Source organism: Saimiri boliviensis, chromosome 2 (genome assembly GCF_048565385.1).
Source record: "Saimiri boliviensis isolate mSaiBol1 chromosome 2, mSaiBol1.pri, whole genome shotgun sequence".
NCBI lineage: Eukaryota > Metazoa > Chordata > Mammalia > Primates > Cebidae > Saimiri > Saimiri boliviensis.
Genome location: NC_133450.1, coordinates 213,591,985 through 213,612,189, shown reverse-complemented (window position 1 = coordinate 213,612,189; position 20,205 = coordinate 213,591,985). Strand labels below are relative to the sequence as shown.

Below are 20,205 nucleotides of genomic sequence, written 5' to 3'. Positions count from 1 at the left end.
ATGAGCCCTCGGTGGAGGAGACCATCTGGTAGGGAAGGCAGAAAAATATGTCTCATAAAATCATTGTAAGGGCTCTGTAAGAACGTGGTTGAGAGAGAGCAGCTGGGCTAGGACAGTGGCTGAAGGCTCCCAGATGAGGGGCCTGGATTCCTGGTGGATAAAGAAAGGGAAGGCCAGGCAGAGGGCAGCACATTCAAACACAGACGCACGTGCCTGAGTGAGGCGTGGTTGGGAAAGCATATTTGGGGCTGATCAGTCTCCACACGCTGCCGTCCCCATCCCATCCCCAAGCCGGGTTCTAGTGTTCCTAGCTGAACAGTCTTCCCTACAGGTGGTGGAGCTGCAGCGGACCCTGGCCCAGAAAGACCAGGCCCTGGGCAAGCTGGAGCAGAGCTTGCGCCTCATGGAGGAAGCCTCCTTTGATGGCACCTTCCTGTGGAAGATCACCAACGTCACCAGGCGGTGCCAAGAGTCAGCCTGCGGCAAGACTGTCAGCCTTTTCTCCCCAGGTAACACCTCCCAGGGGCACAGAGGACCCAGGAAGCAAGGAGTGAAAACAGCCAGCTCTGTGACAGCTGTGCTCTGTCCAGTTTAGGCTGGTGCCCATTCAGGCCACTCACCATGGCTGGGAACCATGCAGGGACCTTGGGGTTTGTGGGGGAACCATGCTGTGCCCTGTGGCTCTCAGCCACACACAGCATTGGCCCAGTCTGACTGACATTGAGGCCCTTCTCCTCCCTGGATGTCAGTCACGTTCTGCAAATAGGAAGCAAAATTGTTACCCACTTCATGGATTTGGGATGTGATGGTAAGTGTGCTGTGGGCGGATGAGATGGATGTGGATGATGATTTTCACAAGTGAACACCGTAGGTCCCCTGGCCTCAGAGAGCTGACAGTCTGAAGTAAGATTAGAGAGCGGAGTAAGACACGTGCACTTGTATACAATTGCAGTTAGGAGGTGAATGAGTGTCTTACTCATTTCTTACTCATTTCTGGGGCCCCTGGGCTTGGCACGATGTCTTGCATAATTACTTGGTTAAGTGTTTCTCTTAATGAAATGATATCTGTTAATATAACAACGCATATATTTGTGCAGAAAATGAGGCAGCGAGTGACCTGGGTGCAGTGGCTCACGTCTGTAATCCTCATGTTTTGAGAGGCTAAGGCAGGAGGATCATTTGAGGCCAGGAGTTCAAGACCAGCCTGGGCAACATTTCTAAAATAAAAAAAAATAAAAAAAATTAAAAAAATAAAAAATTTAATTAGCCAGGCATGGTGGCCTGCACCTGTAGTTCCTGTTACTTAGAGGCTGGGGTGGGAGGATCACTTAAGGAATTTGAGGCTGCAATGAGCTGTGATGGTGTCACTGCACTCCAGTCTGGGCAACAAAGCAAGACCCTGTCTCAAAAAAAAAATTTTTTTTAACTGAGTCAGCAGAGTTTGTCAGACTCCCAGAGCAGGGCCGGGACCCCTCCTGCAGGGGCAGTGCTCATCCTGCTCTATGAGGACAGCCTCTTCATGGGGTGGTCTCGAGCCCTACTTGCAGACTTTTTCCCTCAATTCTTTTCAAAGAAGGAAAAAGCAAGCAGGGCCTTGGGCTTCCTGTTCTACCAAAACGTAATAGGCAGAGATGAGTCAGACTCTCCTCTACCTCCTTCCTGCCCGCCCCCATCCGCATCCCAGTCAGCCCTCCCTTCTGTAATCACTTTGGGATTACAGAAGAAGGACCCTCTGCCAGAGGACATGCTCTCGTGAGAGATGGCCCCTTCAGCTGCCCAGGGAGTTTCTGTGTGTCATCACCAGGAATGATTGATCCTTCAAAGGTTTTTGCCACCTGAGGATGGCTGGCAGAACTGCGAGTCACCCCATGTACCCGCAGCCTCCAGGGGACTCCAACCAGTTGGCATAGAGCAGCAGAAATAATCTGGTGCTGGGAGGCAGGAAGCCTGGCCCCTCATTCTTGCTGGGCCCCCAACACACTGTGAAATGGTGACCAGCCACTTCCTTTCACTCAGCTTGGTTTCCAGACTAAAACGTAGGTTGGTTAGATCAGTGGTTCTCAGAGTGTGGCCCTAGGGCCAGCGGTATTGGCAACCCCTGCAAACTTGCTGGAAATGCCAACTCTCAGTTCTCACCCCAGGGTTACTGAGTGAGAAACTCTGAGGGTGGGGCCTGGCAGTATAGGACTTGGATGGCCAGGTGACAGACACTGAGCTAGATGATCCCCAAGAGCCCATTCCTCCCTGACACCCTAGTCGAGAAGAATGCCAGGCTCTAACCCCATCTTTCATGGTTATGAGCCACTGACCTTGGGCATGCCTCACCGCTGGGTCCCGGTCCTGCATCTGCAAAGTCCAGCACTTCCCAGCTGCCTCTGGCTTCTGCATTTCAGCATTCTACACTGCCAAGTATGGCTACAAGCTGTGCCTGCGGCTATACCTGAATGGAGATGGCACTGGAAAGAGAACCCACCTGTCGCTCTTCATCGTGATCATGAGAGGGGAGTACGATGCGCTGCTGCCGTGGCCTTTCCGGAACAAGGTATGAGCGTGGAGATGCGGGGGTAAGGTGAGGAGCATGGGAACCTGAGTCCTAGGCCTGGTTTGGCAATGAATTGACCATGTGACATGGAAAGTCCCCCCCGGGCCCCCACTCTGTGTTATCAGTTTCCCTTTTTATAAAACAATCAGATCTGGTAACGACGGCTCCCTCCAGCTCCATGAGTCCAGGAGCTAAAATGCCTGGAATCTTCCTGAAGGTTATATAGAAATAAAATTCATAGCCAGGTGCAATGCCCCACACCTGGATCCCAGCATTTTGGGAGACTGAGGTGGGAGGATTGGTTGAGCTCAGGAGTTTGAGACAGCCTGGGCAACATGGCTAGACTTCATCTCTGCTAAAAATAAAAACCATTAGCTGGGCATGGTGGCATGTGCCTGTAGTCCCAGCTACTTGGGAGGCTGAGGCGGGGGATTGCTTGAGCTTGGGAGATTGAGGCTGCTGTGAGTCATAACCTTGCCACTGCACGCTAGCTTGGGTGACAGACTGAGACCTTGCCTCAAAGAGAGAGGAGAGAGAGAGAAAAAGAAACGGAGGGAGGTAAGGAAGGGAGGAAGGGAGTGAGGAAGGCATGAAGGGAAGGAAGGAGGGAGGGACGGAGGGAATGAATGGCCAGTGGCTGCCCACTCTTCTTTCCCCTTCACATCATGGGGGTAAATAAGGAAAACTTCCTGGAGGAGGTGCCGTGAGGCTAGCTTGAACTGGCAGAATTTTTAGGGAAAAGGAAGAAGCAGATACCACTACATGTTAATACATACTAGAATGGCCAAAATCCAGAGCACTGACAGTACCAAATGCTGACGAGGATGTGGAGCAACAGGAACTCATTCTTTGCTGGTGGGAATGCAAAATGGTACAGCCACTTTGGAAGACAGTTTAGTAGTGTCTTACAAAACCAAACATACTCTTATCAAACAATATTGCAAATTGCTCTCCTTGGACTCAAAGGAGTTGAAAACTTATGTTCACCCAAAAACCTGCACAAGGATGTTTATAACAGCTTTATTCAAAATTGCCAAAACTTGGAAGCAACCAAGATGCCCTTCAGTAGGTGGATGGCTAAATAAACTGTGGTGCAGCCCGACAGTGGAATATCATCCAGTGCTCAAAAGAGATGAGCTATCGAGCCATGAAAATACTGGGAGGAACCTTAAATACACATTACTAAGTAAAAGAAGTCAATTTGAAAAGACTGTGTTCTGCATGCTTTCAACTATATGACCTTTTGGAAAAGGAAAAGCTGTGGAGACAGGCCAGGCGGGACGCAGTGGCTCTCGCCTATAATCCCAGCACTTTGGGAGGCCAAGGCAGGTGGATTGCTTGACTCCAGGAGTTTGAGACCAGCTTGGGCAACATAATGAAATCCTGTCTCTACAAAAAATTAGCTGGGCATCATGGCATGCACATGTAATCCCAGCTACTCAGGAGGCTGAGGCATGAGAATCGCTTGAACCCAGGAGATGGAGGTTGCAGTGAGCTGAGATCACACCACAGCACTCCAGCCTGAGCAACAGATACTCTGTCTCAAAAAAAAAAGAAAGAAAGAAAGAAAGAAAACGCTATAGAGACAGTAAGCTCAAGAGTAGGTGGCTTATGCCTGTAATCCTAGCACTTTGGGAGGCCAAGGAGGGTGGATCACAAGGTCAAGAGATCGAGACCATCCTGGCTAACATGGTGAAACCCCATCTCTACTAAAAATACAAAAAAATTATCGAGACCATCCTGGCTAACACAGTTGTCCAAGAGTAGGGGCAGGGAGAGATGACTAGAAAGAGCCCAGAGGAGTTTGGGAGCAGCAAAACTATTCTGTTTGATACTCTTATGGTGGATGCATGCCCTTATGCATTTGTCAAAACCCATAGAAGTTGAAATACCAAGAGTAAATGCCAATGTAAACTGTGGACTCTGGATGATAATGATGTGTCAATACAGGTTCATCAATTGTTACAAAAGTACCACTCTGGAAGGGATGCTGATAGTGGGAGAGGCTGTGCATTGGGTGGGGGCAGGAGGTATATGGGAACTCTGAATTTTCTGCTCAATTTTGCTTTAAACCTAAAACTGCTTTAAAATATAAAGTCTATTAGGCCAGGCACAGTGGCTCATGCCTGTAATCCCAGCAGTTTGGGAGGCTGAGGCAGGTGGATTACAAGGTCAAGAGATCGAGACCATCCTGGCTAACATGGTGAAACGCTGTCTCTACTAAAAATACAAAAAAAAAAAAAAAAAAAAAAAACAGCCAGATGTGGTGGCATGCACCTGTATTCCTAGCTACTCAGGAGACTGAGGCAGGAGAATCTCTTGAACCCAGGAGGTGGAGGTTGCAGTGAGCCAAGATCACGCTACTGCATTCCAGCGTAGGCGACAGAGAGACTCCATCTTGAAAAAGAAAACATAAACAAAATAAAGTCTATTAAAAATTATTGACCAGGGGCCGGGCGCAGTGGCTCAAGCCTGTAATCCCAGCACTTTGGGAGGCCGAGGCGGGTGGATCACGAGGTCGAGAGATCAAGACCATCCTGGTCAACATGGTGAAACCCCGTCTCTACTAAAAATACAAAAAACTAGCTGGGCGTGGTGGTGCGTGCCTGTAATCCCAGCTACTCAGGAAGCTGAGGCAGGAGAATTGCCTGAACCCAGGAGGCGGAGGTTGCGGTGAGCCGAGATCGCGCCATTGCACTCCAGCCTGGGTAACAAAAGCGAAACTCCGTCTCAAAAAAAAAAAAAAAAATTATTGACCAGGTGCAGTGGCACACACCTGTAATCCCAGCACTTTGGGAGGCTAGGGTGGGTGGATCACCGGAGGCTAGGAGTTTAAGACCAGTCTGATCAACATGGTAAAACCCTGTCTCTGGTAAATACAAAAAGTTACCCTACTTGGGAGGCTGAGGCAGGAGAATTGCTTGAACCCAGAAGGCAGAGGTTGCAGTGAGGCAAGATTACACCGTTGCACTCCAGCCTGGGCAACAAGAGCAAAACTCTGTCTCAAAAAAAAAATTTTTTTTTAAAGAGGGTTTTGGGGGATAGGCATTCCCTGTTGGGGAACAGCAGCATTACATGAGTAGAGAGTGTCAAGAATAGAGACCTCAGGTCCTGGGAAACAGGTGGGGCAGGGCAGGTGTGCCGTGTGAATCAGTGGGTCCTCCCACCCCCAGCAGTTCCCAAAGGCGCTGGGGAGATTTTTAAAATACCAATGACAGAATCTTACCCCATAAGTGATAAGTCCTGAGCATCAGGATTAAGTCTCCCCAGGGGCTTCTAATGTGCAGGATTGAGGACTGCTTCAGTTGGCAACGGGAAGCCATTCAGGGTCCTGATGGGCATTTCAGAGACAGGTGCCAGGGAAGAGGGTTTGTGTCACTTTTAGACAGTCAGTGTCTCAGGGGAACCTTTATCTGCGCTGTGTATACCAAAGACTCCACAAATGTCTCAGGACATGGATGACAGCCCCTCAGTAGAAGACCTGCCTGTTCTGATCCTTCTGCCTTACCCTAGGAGGTTCCAGCTGTAGCTGATGAAGCAAAACTTTCCACGCCAGAGGGGGTGTTATAGGTTATTGCGTCCACCCACCTTATCCGTGCTTCAGTCACACCTTTCACCCCAACAGCCAATCAGACTTGACTGGGGCATCAGAACCTTCCTGCTTCCTGCTGGGTGGAAGGAACATCTGATCCTCATCATAGAACAGCCTCTGAAGTGCACTCAGAATACCAGGTGATGTGGGCTCCCTGAGCCTGGCCATACACCAGGTGTGCTCCTTACCTGGCTTCTCTGACTCCGAATCCATCTGAGCCAAGGGTCTGAGGGGCTGCATAGGCAGCAGGCACGGAGCACAGCTCTGAGCCCAAGCCTGGGCCTCCAAGCTGCGCTGTTGCTGTCGGGCCTGATCTCCCACCTGTCCCTTCCCTGCAGGTCACCTTCATGCTGCTGGACCAGAACAATCGTGAGCACGCCATCGATGCCTTCCGGCCCGACCTGAGCTCAGCGTCCTTCCAGAGGCCCCAGAGTGAAACCAACGTGGCCAGTGGCTGCCCACTCTTCTTCCCCCTCAGCAAGCTGCAGTCACCCAAGCACGCCTACGTGAGGGACGACACCATGTTCCTCAAGTGCATTGTGGAGACCAGCACTTAGGGTGGGCGGGGCTCCTGAGGGAGCTCCAACTCAGATGGGAGCTAGCAAAAGGACTGTGATGCCCTGCCCTTGGTGCCCAGGACCCCAGAGCACCAGGATGGGTGAAGACTGGCACTATCCGAGCAAGACTGAGGGGTCGACTTTGGCTGGCCATCTGGTTAGGATGGCAGGCTGGTCCCACAAAGGCAAAGAGCTAGAAGGAGACGGGCAGAGCTGCTCCCCGCTCTGCACTGACCCTGCAACACCAGGAGGCCAGGGAGCCACTCCAGCCCCAAATGTCAAGGTGGACTGTCACCAAAGATGGGAAGAAAATGGAACCAGGCCTGTAACTGTGGGACCTAAGCAGAGAAGCTCTCAGGCTAAGAAGATCTCTGCAGGGCCACCAGGGAGAACTGGACACAGGCCTACCCTCTTCCTGTCCAGGGTCAGAAACAGGACTGGATGAAAGAGATGGGGAGCCGTGTGAATGCAGTCTGTCCAGGCCTGGACTGACTTTCCTGTCACTGGAGGTGAACAAGCAAATCCAGAGGGCTCCACTGGGACTTCAAACTGGGGGTTAGATCTGAAGACTTCTAAAGTTCCTTCCAGCCCAGAAAGTCTCTAATTCTAGGCCTCCTGGCCCAGGTGAGTCTTAGAGTTACAGGGGGTTCTGGAAACATTCAAGAGCTTTCTGCCCTTTCAGCTCCTCACTCATCTTCAATAACACCTGGTGGACTGGCCTGGCCCGCAGGGCACCTGCCGCCCTGGGCCTGGCAGCTCAGCTTCCCCAACACGCAGGAGCACACACAGCCCCGCCGTCCTGTGCCTCCACCAGCCAAACGCCGCTTCACTTCCTGTAGGTGAAACCCAGTCACTGTGAGCTCCCAGGTGCAGCCAGAGGTGCCTTGAGAAGGAGAGGGGCGTAAACTTTGCTCTTCCTGCCTGGAGGCCTCACCTCTGGTGCTTTCCAGAGTCCCATATCACTTGATTAACTGAGGCAGCCACTTCTCTCAGCGGACTGATCAGGACCTCCAAGCCACTGAGCAATGTATAACACCACAATTTTTGGAATCTCTTTTGAAGTTTTCCTAAAATGTATGGTTTGGGAGTTGTTTGTACTGAGCCAGGTTTGAAAAGGCCATTGCTGAGTTTGAGGTGGTGCCACCAATTTTGCGGGTGGCATCGGAGGCTGGCATCCTGGCAGGAACATACTCTCTTGACCCCAGTCTTCTCTTTTCTATGATGAGACCCACCCTGGCTTGCCTCCCTCCCTGGGTTCTCTGACCCTCAAAGGAGATGCCACACAGGAGAGACTGGAGAGAGAGAAGCCAGGGCAACGCTGCCTGCCTGTCGTGGCCTGCCGGTGACCCACAACTATCTTCTCACCTCAGAGGCCACACCCAGCTTTCCAGAGACCCCGAGACAGGTCAGGACCCTACCATTCGCCCACCACCTTCCCGACAGCTTACTCTTCTTCCACTGCTGAGCCTCCACTAGACTTCAGTCCTCAAACCGCTAGGGTTCCTTCTGTAAAAAGGGTCAGTTTTCTCTCCAGCCCAGCATGCAGGAGGATCAAAGGAGGTGAGGGAGCACTGTAGCACAGCAGGCTCCATGGGTTGGAAGACCTGGGCCCAACCAGGCTCTAAGCCTGGCATCCTGTCATGCCTCAGCCCTCCAGCTGAAGACCAGGGGAGGCCCCTCCCTTGCCCGGCCCAGCTCTAGGAGTTTTCAGGAGGCCCAACTGCAATAATGGCACACTAGTGCTTTCATGTGCAATGGCATCATCCATACAGACAGCAGCAAACATGCTGGGGCTGCTTGTTCTTGTTCCCACCGCTGGCAGTGTGGCAGCGGAGACTGCAGAGTCAGTGGAGACTGACTGCTTCCCGCTGACAGCTGATGTCAACATGAAGGTCTGGCCTAGCAAGTGATGGAGTCAGGCCCCGAAACTGATGTCCTAGCAATGACCTCTTGATCTCTACTCACCATGCTGAGCTCAAGGGGGGTTTGTAGGACAAGCCACCACGAGGGACAGCTGTTACTCTACACTTTCGATTGCCTATTTCTGTTGGGAAGAGATACATTCTCTCTTCAAAGAGTGTGAGATACAACCATTCTTTCAGTAAAGCTTCACTGACACCTGCACGTGTTATCCACTGTGTTCGAACATTGAAGGGAGAAAGCAAGATGTGCACCCTGACCTCAAGAAACTCTTAATTCAGTGGAGGAAATGAGCACATAAGCAGCTCATTATGACTGAGAGTAAGAGAAGCTTAGAGAAAGCACAGAATCCCAGATCCACTGGGTGAAGGAGGGAAGGCTTTATGGAAGAAGTGCCATTTAAACTCAGCCTGAGAGTATTTTGAAATGCAGAGGATGTGGAAAAGGGAAGAGTCCCGACTTGGAGACGGGAAGCAGCCTTGGCTGAGGGCAGGTCTGTGTGGCAGGATGGGGGAGGGAGGCAGCAGGGTCGGAGGAACTGGAACGTTGATGGCATCAGATGCGGCGGTGCCCTCCCCAGAGCGCCTGCTGGTAACCCCTGGGCCTGTTGAAAGCAGGATGAGATGATGATTTAAAACACTGAATGGGCCGGGTGCGGTGGCTCACGCCTGTAATCCCAGCACTTCAGGAGGCCGAGGCGGGTGGATCACTAGGTCAAGAGTTCAAGACCAGCCTGTCCAAGATGTTGAAACCCCGTCTCTACTAAAACTACAAAAATTAGCTGGGCACAGTGGCAGGCACCTGTAATCCCAGCTACTCAGGAGGCAGAGGCAGTAGAATCGCTTGAATCCAGGTGGTGGAGGTTGCAGTGAGCCAAGATCACACCACTGCACTCCAGCCTGGGTGACAGAGAAAAAAACAAAAACAAAAACACTGATTTCTTTTTCAACAAAGCTCTGTGTTAAGTGCACCAAAGATGTGACATCATATCTTTCACATGTGATTCAAGGGTGGGGGAGGCAAGATGAAGGCAAAGCCATTGTTTCACTGGGTGGGGTCAGTAGTCCTCCCCCCCAGCAGTTCCCAAAGATGCTGGGGAGATTTTTTAAATACCAATGACAAAAGCTCACCCCTGTAAGTGGTAAGTCCTGAGCATCAGGATTAAGTCTCCCCAGGGGCTTCTAATGTGCAGGATTGAGGACTGCTTCAGTTGGCAACGGGAAGCCATTCAGGGTCCTGATGGGCATTTCATAGACACGTGCCAGAGAAGAGGGTTTGTATCACTTTTAGACAGTCAGTGTCTCAGGGGAACCTCTATCTGCGCTGTGTATACCAGAAGCTCCACAAATGTCTCAGGACATCGATGACAGCCTCTCAGTAGAAGACCTGCCTGTTCCGGCCCTTCTGCCTTGCCCCGGGACGTTCCAGCTATAACTGATGAAGCAAAACTGTGTCAGTGCTTCAGTCACAGCTTGCACTTCCAACAGCCAAGCAGACTTCACTGGGGCATCAGAACCTTTTCCCGCTTCCTGCTGGATGGAAGGAACATCTCATCCTCATCATAAAACAGCCCCTGCATTGCACTCAGAATACCAGGTGTTATGGGCTCCCTGGGTCTGGCCATACGCCAGGTGCACTCCTTACTTGGTTTCTCTGACTCCTAACCCAAATAAGCTAAGTGTCCGAGGGTCTACATGCAGCCTGCTCCCCCAACAGTGTGGGAAGCACAATTTAATCCTCTTTTACAGATTAGGAAACTAAGGCCAGAAAAGCCAAGTGCTTGGCCCAAGGAGGCAGGGATGGGACTGAAGTTGGAAATCAGTTTTTTGCTTCCAGTTTCTTTCCTTCCTCTCCCTTTTGGGTGAAATCTTCAGCCTTGATGAGATCATATCTTCATGGTGGCAGTAGGTCCTTCTACCCGCAGCCGGAGGGCCAGCCCTGTGGGACCTACTGATGCCAGCCTGGCTGCACCCCAGGAGGGCAGGGCAAGCGCAGTCAGTGCCACACAAGCTTGCTTACAGAGGCCACCTTTTGGGTATCCACAGGCAATCCCCAGACAACCCTGGGCAGTAAAGGCAACTATCATTTATGACTTCAATTGCTAATTTCTGATTGTAAGAGACACATACTCATTATAGAATAGCTGGGCTGAGCACACTGACTCATGCCTCTAATCCCAGCACTTGGGAGACCAAGGCAGGGGAATTGCTTGAGGCCAGGAATTAAGACCAGTCTGGGCAACATAGCAAGATCCCCTCTCTACAAAAAAGTTTAAAATTAGCTGGGCATGGTGGCTTGTTCCTGTACTCCCAGCTACTCCAGAGGCTGAGATAGGAGGATCCATTGAGCCCAGGAGTTGAAGGCTGCAGTGACCTGTGCATCATTGCACTTCAGCCTGGGTGACAGAGAAAGACCCTGTCAAAAAAAAAAAAAAAAACACGAAAATGAAAGAAAAACTGGGAAAGTACAAAAGTCATATAAAGAAGAAAGCAAAAATCACCCATGAGCCCAGTGTCCGGAGAGTACTCCTGGGAACGTTTTGGTTGATTTTCTTTGTATATTTGAGAAAGTAGATACAAGCACATACACATAGACTGACTTTTAAAAATGTAATTAGAATCATATTGATTCCTGTTTGGTGCTCTCCCTTTTCACTTACCATCCTATTATCACATTCTACTACTAGCCGCTTCTTCCAGGCAAAGCCACAGAAACTAAGAAAATGAAGTCAAGGCCAGGTGCAGTGGCTCCTGCCTGTAATCCTAACACTTTGGGAGGCTGAGGCGGGCAGATCACCTGAGGTCAGCAGTTCAAGACCAGCCTGGCCAACATGGTGAAACTTCGTCTCTACTAAAAATACAAAAATTAGTCGGGCATGGTGACACATGCCTGTAATTCCAGCTACTCAGGAGGCTAAGGCCAGAGAATCGCTTGAACCCGGGAGGCAGAGGTTGCAGAGAGCCAAGTTCGCAACACTGCACTTCAGCCTGGGTGACAGAGTGAGACTCTGTCTCAAAAAAAAAAAAAAAAGAAAGAAAAACGAAAATTAATTCAATTGCTCAAGGCCACTCCAAATCAGTGTTCACTCTCAGGTCTTTTGATATCAATGCCGGGGCTGAAATTATCACAACTGTTTTTAACGGAGAAACCAAGGCACAGAAGGGCAGTGTCCTGCATCAGTGTCAGGCTGGGGCTCACCCTGGCAGAAGTGAGGAGGGGATTTGCCTTTGGGACTGGAGGAGCCGATGGATTTAGTAGTTGGTGGGCAGGACACCGTGCTTACAGCCGGGGCCAGGGAGGGTAACACAGCCTCTGCTTTCAAAGCAGCTTAGCCCGGGAGAGACAAACAGGACCCACTTTCCTCTACTGAGCTTGGGAGAGGAGGCTTGCTAAGCCTCAGCTTCTACTTCAGCCATGAGAGTGAAAATTCTAACCTCACAGTGTTGTCATGAGGATGCCAATTGCAGAAGCTGCTTGCTTTGTCCACTGTGAAGGTGCCAGTCTAAGAATAACATAATCTTTTCTCTCTTTTTTTTCTTTCTTTTTTGAGATTGAGTCACCCAGGCTGCAGTGCAGTGGCACAATCTCAGCTCACTGCAACCTCTGCCCTCTGGGTTCAAGCAATTCTCCTGCCTCAGACTCCTCAGTAGCTGGGATTACAGGAACCTGCCACCACACCCAGCTAATTTTTTGTATTTTCAGTAGAGATGGGGTTTCACCATGTTGGCCAGGCTGGTCTCAAACCCCTGACCTCAGGTGATCCACCTCACTCAGCCTCCCAAAGTGCTTGGATTACAGGCATGAGCCACCACGCACAGCCAGAATAACAGAATCTTAAACAATCATGGAGTGCTTAGTTGGAGCCAGACACAGCACTGCAGGCTCTACCTGCATTGCTCCATGAAACTTTCATTTAAAAACCCATCAGGAAGGTATGATTATTATCACCTCTGTTTTATAGCAGAGAACACCCAGGCTTCAAGGGGTCCAAGGTCACCCAAGCAGGAGCCAGGACTGGAACCAAGACAGCTCTATGGTAGGTTCAAACCCTTCAGTCCGGTGATTTGATTCATGACTAGAAGCAGCATAATGTTGTGGGAAAAGTACAAAAACAGCTATGAGCTGTGACATCCAGTTTGAGTTCTGCACAGACTGCATATTAATTTGTTTAAATAGCCATGATAAAATGATGATAGCGCTCATTTGCTGAGCATGTGCTTTTCTTGCAAGTATCACACTTAATACTGATAACAGACTTTGGAGAAAAGTATTGTTTTTGTGACTTTATAGATGAAAAAACAATCTCAGGGCAGGGCACAGTGGCTCACGCCTGTAATCCCAGCACTTTGGGAGGCCAAGGTGGGTGGATCACCTGAGATCAGGAGTTCGAGACCAGCCTGACCAACATGGTAAAATCCCGTCTCTACTAAAAATATAAAAATTAGCCGGGTGTGGTGGTGGGTGCCTGTAGTCCCAGCTACTTGGGAGGCTGAGGCGGGAGAATCACTTGAACCGGAGAGGCAGAGATTGCAGTGAGCCAAGATGGCGCTATTGCACTCCAGCCTGGGAGACAGAGACTTTGTCTCAAAAAAAAAAAAAAAAAAAGAAAAAAAAAGTCTCAGAGAGGCTAGGCAGTTTTCCCAAGGTCACACAGCCTCCACAGCCAGGGCCTTGCCCCACCACGGTGTGCTCTCTGGCAGCTAACAATAGTAGTATCAGGTAGCTATTTATACAGCTCATACCATGTGATTTCTGTGCTAAGTTCTTGCTGTGTGTTGGCAGGAAGGAGTCACACAAGATGAAATGTGCTTTCTGCACCAGTTGCCAGCTGTTCTCCAAGACCCCTCTCCAGGGGATACGTCCCCTGCCTGGAGTGCTCCACCCCAGGGGGCCGCTTGGGTGGGATTGACATGGGCCTCGGGGAAGAGGTAGGATGAAGTCAGGGGAGCTGCTGCTGAGCCCGTGGCCCTTGCCAGGAACTGGGTCTCATTTGCCCCACCTCGGCATCTGGGACTTGTGTGTTTCTTTAAGCAAAGCACATTAGTATGGCACAGACTGGGTTTAGGGGATCGTTCCAGAGAGAAGCAGATGTGCCAAGCATCTGGGCCCATGCCATTCTTCTTTTTCAGGCTCTTTCCTTGACCCCCACCCATCTCAAGGCATTCTCCTCCTTGGAAAACCTGGGTGTACAGTGCTAATGTTGTCATAACTGTCTCAGCCAACAAAGCAGGGAGGTCAAAGTAGCCTCCAGGCAAGATCACCTGGTGGATCGAGGACTTGGCTGTGGTGGCCTGGGACTCCTCTCTGAGGAGAGGAGGTTGGCTGAGCCATCATCCCACCCCGCCTGCTGCCCCCCTCCCAGCGTCCTATGGGGCAGTTGGATCTCTTCTTCCAGCAACAGGGACTCCACTCCGTGTGTGCAGACGAAAAGAAGGAGCTCAAGGAGAAGAGTAACTTGCTCAGGCACCAGCTGCCAAGAGGCAGAGCCCAGCTAGAACCTGGGTCATCTTTTTTTTTTTTTTTTTTTTTGAGATGGAGCCTTGCTCTGTCTCCCAGGTTGGAGTGCAGTGGCACAATCTTGGCTCACCGCAACCTCCGCCTCCCGGCTTCAAGCAATTCTCCTATCTCAGCCTCCAGCATAGCTGGGACTATAGGTGTGTGCCACCACACCCAGCTAATTTTTGTATTTTTAGTAGAGACAGGGTTTCATCATATTGGTCAGGCTGGTCTCAAATCCCTGACCTCAGATGATCCACCCACCTCAGCCTCACAAAGTGTTGGGATGATGACAGACAAGCCACCACGCTCACCATAGAACCTGGGTCTTCTGACCACAGCTCCCAGCCCTTCCCGCTGTACCCTGTAACTTTTTGGTATCAATGTTAAAGATTCTCATGATGAAAACAACTGATTCTTTTCCACACTGACCATGTCAGGCTCTGGGCAGGAAGAGGCACGAAGAGCCTGAAGGAGGCCCTTTTTCCATGGGATTCTTAGGAACATTTTCTTCTCAGGCCTGGCACCTGCTTCATGGGGGGCTGAGGAGCTGGCCCTGCCTGCCTTCCCAGGGCCCCCAGTTGCTTCCTCACACCCCATAAGCTGCATCTCCTGGGTCAGTACCTGCCAGTCATTGAAGACCATGTCCCAGCCTCACACCTGCATTTAGTCAGGAGCACATAAGTTGGAGTCCAGTAGTCTAGTTCCAGTCCTGGCTCTGTCTTTTAGCAGCTGTGTGACCTTGGGCAAGTTACCTAACTTCTCTGTGCCTCAGTTTCCCCATCTATAACATGACGATAATAAACTCGTACCTCCTAAGAGTGTTGTGAGGATGAAACAAGCCAAAGCATGGCAAGAACTCGGCATGGAAACCACGTGGTGTGAGCTTTATAAGTGGTACCTAATATTCCTACCACTACCATTACCATCATCTTAACCCTTGGCCTCCAGCCTAAGGAGGGGAACCATAAACCAAGGCCCTAACGCTCCCTTCCCATTAGTCCTGGCTCTGCTTTTGAATCACGCCATCTGACCTTAAGTGAGTCCTTTCCCCTCATTAGGCTTCCATCACCCTGCCAAGAAAATGACACTTGGACTGTGAGATGGCAGGAACTGCAGCCTCTTCTTCCCTTGCCATGAGACCCAGCACAGAGCCTGACGCTCAGGAGACCATAAGGAATGAGTGTTCAAAAGCTTGAGCACTGTGCACCTCTGAGGCTGTTTCTACAAAATCCTACATCTCCAGTGCACAGAGGAAGAACACACAACCTTTTTCCTCCCACTGGCATAGAACCCGCATAAATAGTGTGTTAGGTTGTTACTGTGCACAATCTAATCCCTGTTTGACTTGCAGTCAGGTATTTTCAGAAACTCAACACCAAGGCTGGCACCCACTCCTCTGGCCCAGGGGTCTCCTTGTAGCTCCACAGGACTGCCCTGCTCAGCCCACGGTCAGGATGGAGCTGCAATGCTGGCATGGGAGGCAGAACCTGACACAGATGAAGCTACCCTGGCTTCCGGCTCCACCCCTGCCTCTTGCCTTGTCTCCCGCCAGCAGGCCCTACCCACTAATGCAAGAGGGATTTTGAGTCAGGAATAGTTTCTTTCATTTTTTCTTTTTTGAGACAGAGTCTCGCTCTGTCACCCAGGCTGGAGTGCAGTGGCGCGATCTTGGCTCACTGCAACCTCCGCCTCCTGGGTTCAAGGGATTCTCCTGCCTCTCAGCCTCCTGAGTAGCTGGGACTACAGGTGTGCACCACCATGCCCAGCTAATTTTTTGTATGTTTAGTAGAGAGTGGGTTTCACAATGTCAGCCAGGATGGTCTCAATCTCCTGACCTCATGATGCACCCGTCTCGACCTCCCAAAGGGCTGGGATTACAGGCGTGAGCCACTGCGCCCAGCCAGGAATAGTTTCTGGTGACACCTATAGAAACTTAGGCCTCAGGGGGCTGGTCGAACTACCACCTACCCACTGTGCAGTGGGGCACAGAGAGGCCAAGAAATAACCCAGGCCAGCTTGGCGAGCCAGTTGGGGAGGCAGAGCAAGAATCTCAGGCTCAGGCCTCTCTACCCAGGCCTCAAAGAGCCCCTGCCTGGCTCCCTGCCCCAGGAAAAACACAGCTCCCACAGGAGGAGCAGAATTAAGTGAGGCCTAAGCCTTGGAGAGGTCACTTTCCAGCAAAGGGCCACAAGCCCATGTCAGCATGGGAAAGACCTGCCTCCTGCTGCTCCCAAGATTTGCTTCTAGAAGGGAGAAAAAGACCAAAAGTCAGGAAAGGCCTTGGAGCCCTCAGCAGGCACCTTTGAAGTCCTCTGAGGTGTCCAGAGCACTGTGGCTCAAGCAGATGGAGGGTGCGGCCCCCCTTCACCCTTGCAGGCTAGCCAGCCTCAGCCCTGGAGCTCAGCCATAACACCTGCACCTGGGTGTCCTCACAACCTCCTTTCCACACTCCTTCAACTGTCCCCAGAGCACATACACACCTGAGAACTCCTTTGATCTTCGCAATGGCTCTGAAAATGTGCATTATTTGAGTTTTTACAGGTGAGGAAACTGAGGCTCACAGAGGGGCGTGGCACTGCAGCATGGTGGGGAACAGTGTTCCACTTGAGTCCCCTTTCTGGCTTGACTACCAGCTCAGTGAGAGCCCCTGGCAAGCCTCTTCTTCACTCTGAATCTGTTTTCCCATCTGTAATGTGAAGTAGCTGAACCGTATATGGTCTCTGACAACCCTCCTAAAACTCAGAACTCCCCTTTACAATGAAATAAGCACTTACATGCCTGGTGGCTTGTTGCATTTTTCCAGCCATGGGTTATCATCAACCTCTTTTTATAGGCAAGGAAGGTACAGTCAACCAGGGATAGGAAGTGATCTGCCCACGGTCCCACATCACAGCTGAGCTGGGGCATGACACCAGGAGTTTGGATTAGATTGTTCACCTTTGTTTCTGAAAGCGGCACTGTCCAATGTGATAGTCCCTGACACCTGTGGGTATTCAGCAGGAGGGCAGGCTGAATAACAGCCCTCGGAAGATGTCTGTGTCCTGACCCTGGAACCCTGTGTACATGCTACTTTTCCTGGGTCTTTGCAGATGTGATTAAATTGAGGGTTTTGGGTTTATAGCCAGGTGAGCCCACTGTAATCACAAATGTCATTTTAAGAGGAAGTCAGGAAGGTCTGGGGCAGAGAAGAAAGGATGACAAAAGAAGCAGAGATTGAAATGATGAGATGGAGGAAGGGGCCATGAGCCATGGAATTTAGGCTGGAAAAGACAAGAGCCAGGCTGGGCGCGGAGGATTACGCCTGTAATCCCAGCACTTTGGGAGGCCAAGGTGGGTGGATCACTTGAGGTCAGGAGTTAAAGACCAGCCTGGCTAACATGGTGAAACCCCATCTTTACTAAAAATACAAAAATTAGCCGGGCGTGGTGGCAGGCACCTGTAATCCAGCTACTCAGGAGGCTGAGGCATGAAATCATGAACCCAGAAGGCAGAGATTGCAGTTAGCCAAGATCATGACACTGTATTCCAGGCTGGGTGACAGAGCAAGACTCGGTCTCAAAAATTAAAAAAAAAAAAAAGACAAGGGATGAATTCTGCCCCAGAGCCCTGCCGGCACCTTGGTTTTAGCTATCAGACTCTGCAGACATCCAGAACTGCCAAATCATACATCTGTGCTGTTTCAAATCACTAAGGTTGTGACCATGTGTAACAGCCACCACAGGAAACTTACACAGCACTTGAAATGTGGCTGCTTCAAATTGAGATGTTCTGTCTGAAATACACACCAAAATTCTTTTTTTTTTTTTTTTGAGACAGCATCTCCCTCTGTCGCCCAGGCTGGAGTGCAGTGGCGCAATCTCAGTTCACTGCAACCTCTGCCTTCCAGACTCAAGCAATTCTCCTGCCTCAGCCTCCTGAGTAGCTGGGACTACAGCTATAGGTGCCTGCCACCACGCCTGGCTAATTTTCGTATTTTAGTAGATACAGGGTTTCACCATGTTGGCCAGGCTGGTCTGGAACTCCTGACCTCAAGTGATCCACCCACCTCGGCCTCCCAAAGTGCTGATATTACAGGCGTGAAGCACCTTATCCAGCAGAGAATTTAATTTTTCATTCATATTTTCATATTGATGACATGTTAAAATGATAAAAAATTTTGATAAAGTATATTAAAATTAATTTCATCTGCTGCTTGTTTTCTTCTAATATAGCTACTAGAAAATTTAGAATTACATATGCAGCTCATATAATATTTCCATTGGAGAGCACTAGAGGACTTTTTCAATTGCCTTGGCTACAGGGAACAGGCCCCACCCACTCCATGTGACCTGAAACCAGTTCCTTTGTAGTCAGGAGCCTTCCACTGGGTAAAGGAATCATCCCCCATACACACCCATGTATCTGCACACTGCAGGTGGAGAGTTCAGGTAGTGCGTGAGCATCCCCACTCTTTCTTCCCCCAACTCCCATCTGTCTCTGGGCCAGCCTATGTCCCTGCAAGACATGACTGTGATTATTTGCACTCGCCGCCTCAGCAGAGCTGGCTGGGGAGCTTGCTGGGCGTGGGCCAGCCCCAGGACTGACATCTCCCTGCCAATGGGGGTCTCAGGAGAACTTGATTATGAGGCTCTGGAGCCTCTGAGGGCCTGTGAGCAAGCTCGCAACATCCCTGGCAAGTACATATGACCGTAATCTGCATCTTTGCAGATGATGAGACCAAGGCGAGGAGGTCTCTGCAAGCTAGGAGGTGGCATAGCTGGGGCTTGGAAGCAAGTCATCTAGCCTGGGCCTTCTTCCCAAAGGCCTAATACTTCACAGGGTGGGCTGTGGGCCCTGCCCACTGCACTCTGGGCAGATGCCAGGTCTCATGCAGACGTTCACCGGGGGCGTTTTAGACCTTACAAAGTATTCTACGCAAGAGAAAGGGAACCAACTGATTTGGAAGAAGGTGGATAGCAGATGAAACTATGCTTCAGGGCGGGCAGCCCAACATCTCCAGGTGGAGTGGGTTACGATAATTTAAAGGAGCCATACAAACATAAAAACAAAACTATACAAAATCTGAGACTGTCTCATGGTTCAGAAGCCAAGTTTCAGGGTTCTAACCCGTGCCTCATCTTTGAGAGCCCACTGGCCCTGCCCTGTTAAAGCTTCGGTCTCCTCCACCACACAATTGGCCTGAGAGTGGTTAGAGGATTAAATGAGATCATGGACATAAGAGCTTCTCGCAGTGCCAGGTATGAGCGAGCCCTCGGTAAACACCAGCTAGTGGTATTATTTATCAAGAGCTTATTGCATATCAGTGATGCACCATGCTAAGTGGTTACACAATTCCTCCCCATAAAATATCACAACAACCTCCTGAGGCAGCTACTCTTATCCTGCCCATTTTACAGACAAAGAAACAGAGACTCAGAGAAATGAGGCCACTCTTCAAGGTCACATGGCTAGTAAGGAGTAGCAGAGGTTGAATTTTTTTGGTAACAGCTTTTTAAAGATATAATTCACACACCGTACAATTTACCCACATAAAATGTACAATTTGGCTAGGTGCAGTCGCTCACATCTGTAATCCCAGCACTTTGGGAGATCGAGGTGGGTGATCACTTGAGGTCAGGAGTTCTAGACCAGCCTGCCCAACACAGTGAAACCCTGTCTCTACTAAAAATACAAAGTTAGCTGGGTGTGGTGTTGCATGCCTGTAGTCCCAGCTACTTCAGAGGCTGAGGCAGGAGAATCGCTTGAACCCAGGATATCAAGGTTGCAGTGAGCCAAGATAGCACCACTGCACTCCAGCCTGGGAGACAGAGTGAGACCTTGACCAATAAAATAAAATAAAATAAAATCCATTATAGCTATTAGATAAATGCAGCATGAAAGTCACAGACTTCTCTTTAAGGCAATCATGTGTTTTAAAATTTGAAGCTCTGGCAGGGGCAGGGGGTTCCTATGCTTTGTTTGGGGATTTTTGTTTGTTTGTTTTTGTTTTTTGTTTTCTTATTTCTTTTGAGACAGAGTCTCACTTTGTCAACTGGTGTTTTTAAATTTTTTTTTGAGACAGGGTTTTGCTATGCTGCGTAGGCTGGTCTCGAACT

The 20,205-nt window shown here is 50.2% G+C and overlaps 1 protein-coding gene across 2 annotated transcripts in view; it reads left to right on the top strand.

The window, feature by feature from the left end:
• TRAF1 (TNF receptor associated factor 1) overlaps nt 1-14,926 on the top strand; it is a 32,788-nt gene extending 17,862 nt beyond the window's left edge. For both annotated transcript variants that reach the window (XM_010335892.3, XM_074395250.1), the window contains 3 exons: nt 332-509; nt 2,394-2,542; nt 6,473-14,926. In XM_010335892.3, the coding sequence (XP_010334194.1) occupies nt 332-509; nt 2,394-2,542; nt 6,473-6,691 (546 nt within the window). In that variant the 3' untranslated portion in view covers nt 6,692-14,926. The remainder of the gene's footprint in view (nt 1-331; nt 510-2,393; nt 2,543-6,472) is intronic.
• Nucleotides 14,927-20,205: the final 5,279 nt, after the last annotated feature.